General features: G+C 45.9%; 1 protein-coding gene across 1 annotated transcript in view; it reads left to right on the top strand.

Annotated features, from left to right (window-relative positions):
- Positions 1-485: 485 nt before the first annotated feature.
- LOC106011599 overlaps positions 486-1,967 on the top strand; it is a 22,069-nt gene continuing 20,587 nt past the window's right edge. Inside the window, exon 1 of the mRNA XM_013081786.1 lies at positions 486-528. Within this exon, the coding sequence (XP_012937240.1) occupies positions 486-528 (43 nt within the window). The remainder of the gene's footprint in view (positions 529-1,967) is intronic.

The following is a 1,967-nucleotide window of genomic DNA, read 5'->3' as shown; positions in this document are numbered from 1 at the left end:
AAAAAAAGAGAATGCTTCTCTTTTCTCACACTCGAGCTGACACAAAATCGGAATGCCTTTTCCATTTGTTCTGTGTCTAACTCCAACGCAGTACAATGTACTATCCAATAATACGCAAGGCAGCGGGTGGTTGGAGGGCACCTCTGGTTTGGTCTACTTCTTTACTTTCCCTCTGTTGTTTCTATCTGTCTGTCTTACTGTTTCCCAACACGAAATGGCCGTTATTTATTCATACAAACAAATAAATACGCAAGGCTGGCCACTGACCCGGCTGAGGAGAGAATAAGGACGATAGATGTTTCAAAGGAAAGAAGGAGCAAACCAGGCCAGAGCAGCCACCAACCACCCGCTGTGTGTCTGGGTACTTTACTCGTAGTTTGGAGTACATGTACCAGCAAGAAGGAGAATACTAGCCTATGTGGTGCTTAGTTTAGGCTCTTGGCCATCACTCGTGGAAGACGTGGGTTAGGTTCCCGTGAAGGGATATGGTTATCGAGTACTGGTACCGGATCCAGTCCTTCTCCTGGGGTACAGTATGGAGCACCCAACCTCACCTTTCTGCTGGGATACGCTCTCCGGCTCGTTCTACAGTGGCAGAGTTGAAGCTGGCCGCCTCCTAAATAACGCAAATTGGGCCGATGGATGAGAATTTGAGTAGCCAACTTGGAACCGATTGCACAAAATAACCAGAATAAGGTAACAATAGCGTGATTGTATAAATAATATAGAAAGTACAGTCAGAGGTGCGGTGGCGGAGCGGTTAGTGCGCTTGTCTCCGAAGCGGAAAGTCCGGGTTCGAGCCTCGGTTCGGACACGGAATTTTTTCGTCCCCTCCTGCCCACCCAGCAGTAATGGGTACCTGACTTCGAGTTGGGGAAGTAAAGGCGGCGTGGAAAGGAACTGGCCACCCTACCACACTATGCCCAAGGCCCAGGAAGTTGTCTCACTGACAAGTTAATGTCCGGATTGGATGCGGGAACAACTTTATTTTACAGCCAGGCACGGAGAACTCAACGGTTCGGAGATGAACGTTTAATATGTTCGACACATCCCTGATTCGGTGAAATGAATAGATCTGGTTGTAGGTTTAACGGCCCGTGTCAAGACTATTCGGCATCTTCGAATGGACCGGGTCAACATTTCATGGGAAACGCCCATAAAACTAAAACTAAAACTCGTGGATTTGTCCCGGGGGGACGTTTGCGTCCTTTGTCGTCTGCCAAGTAGTCTACTAGGCGCCTGGTGAGACACTAGTTAGCAGTACAATGTAACAGGACAGTGTGCTTTGTTTCTGTGTTTCTCTTGAGTACATTTGAAAGAGAAGCCCATCGACACCACCAGCATGGTCATCCAGTGGGAGGAGAAAGGATAGAATCAACAGCCTGTCAGCTGTGTCCTCCAACCATCCACTTAGTTTAGCAGTTTGTCAAGTACATTTGTACTTTGTTGAAAACAAAACAAAACATAATAAGAGAATAAAATAAAACAAAACAAAACACAATAAGAGAATAAACAGAAACAAAACAAAACATAATAAGAGAATAAACAAAACAAAACAAAACACAATAAGAGAATAAACAGAAACAAACAGAAAGAAAGAAATAGCCTCAGCGTCAGCGTCCTTGAAATACCCCTGGGTGTTACATGTACTACTATCAGTGGATACACATATTGTATTGTATAATACGGGACTAGATTGTGCACAGGCGGCGTGTGTGTGAGTGTGTGTATGTGTGTGCGTGTGTGTGCGTGTGCGTGTGCGTGTGTGCGTGTGTGTGCGTGTGTGTGTGTGTGTGTGTGCATGCCTGTGTAGGCCTATTAACTAAGATCTCTCAGGAATCCCAGACATGTTTATCAAAAGGTGATCGAGATGAATCTGACTGGACGGGTCCTGGACAAGGACTGTGCTGCAACTATTGGCTTCTTCTTCTTCTCTTCTTCTTCTTTTGCTTCCTCCTCCTCCTCCT

Source organism: Aplysia californica, unplaced genomic scaffold, assembly GCF_000002075.1.
Source record: "Aplysia californica isolate F4 #8 unplaced genomic scaffold, AplCal3.0 scaffold00146, whole genome shotgun sequence".
Classification (NCBI taxonomy): Eukaryota; Metazoa; Mollusca; class Gastropoda; order Aplysiida; family Aplysiidae; genus Aplysia; species Aplysia californica.
Note: the sequence above shows the minus strand (reverse complement) of the source record. Positions and strands in the feature narration are given on the sequence as shown.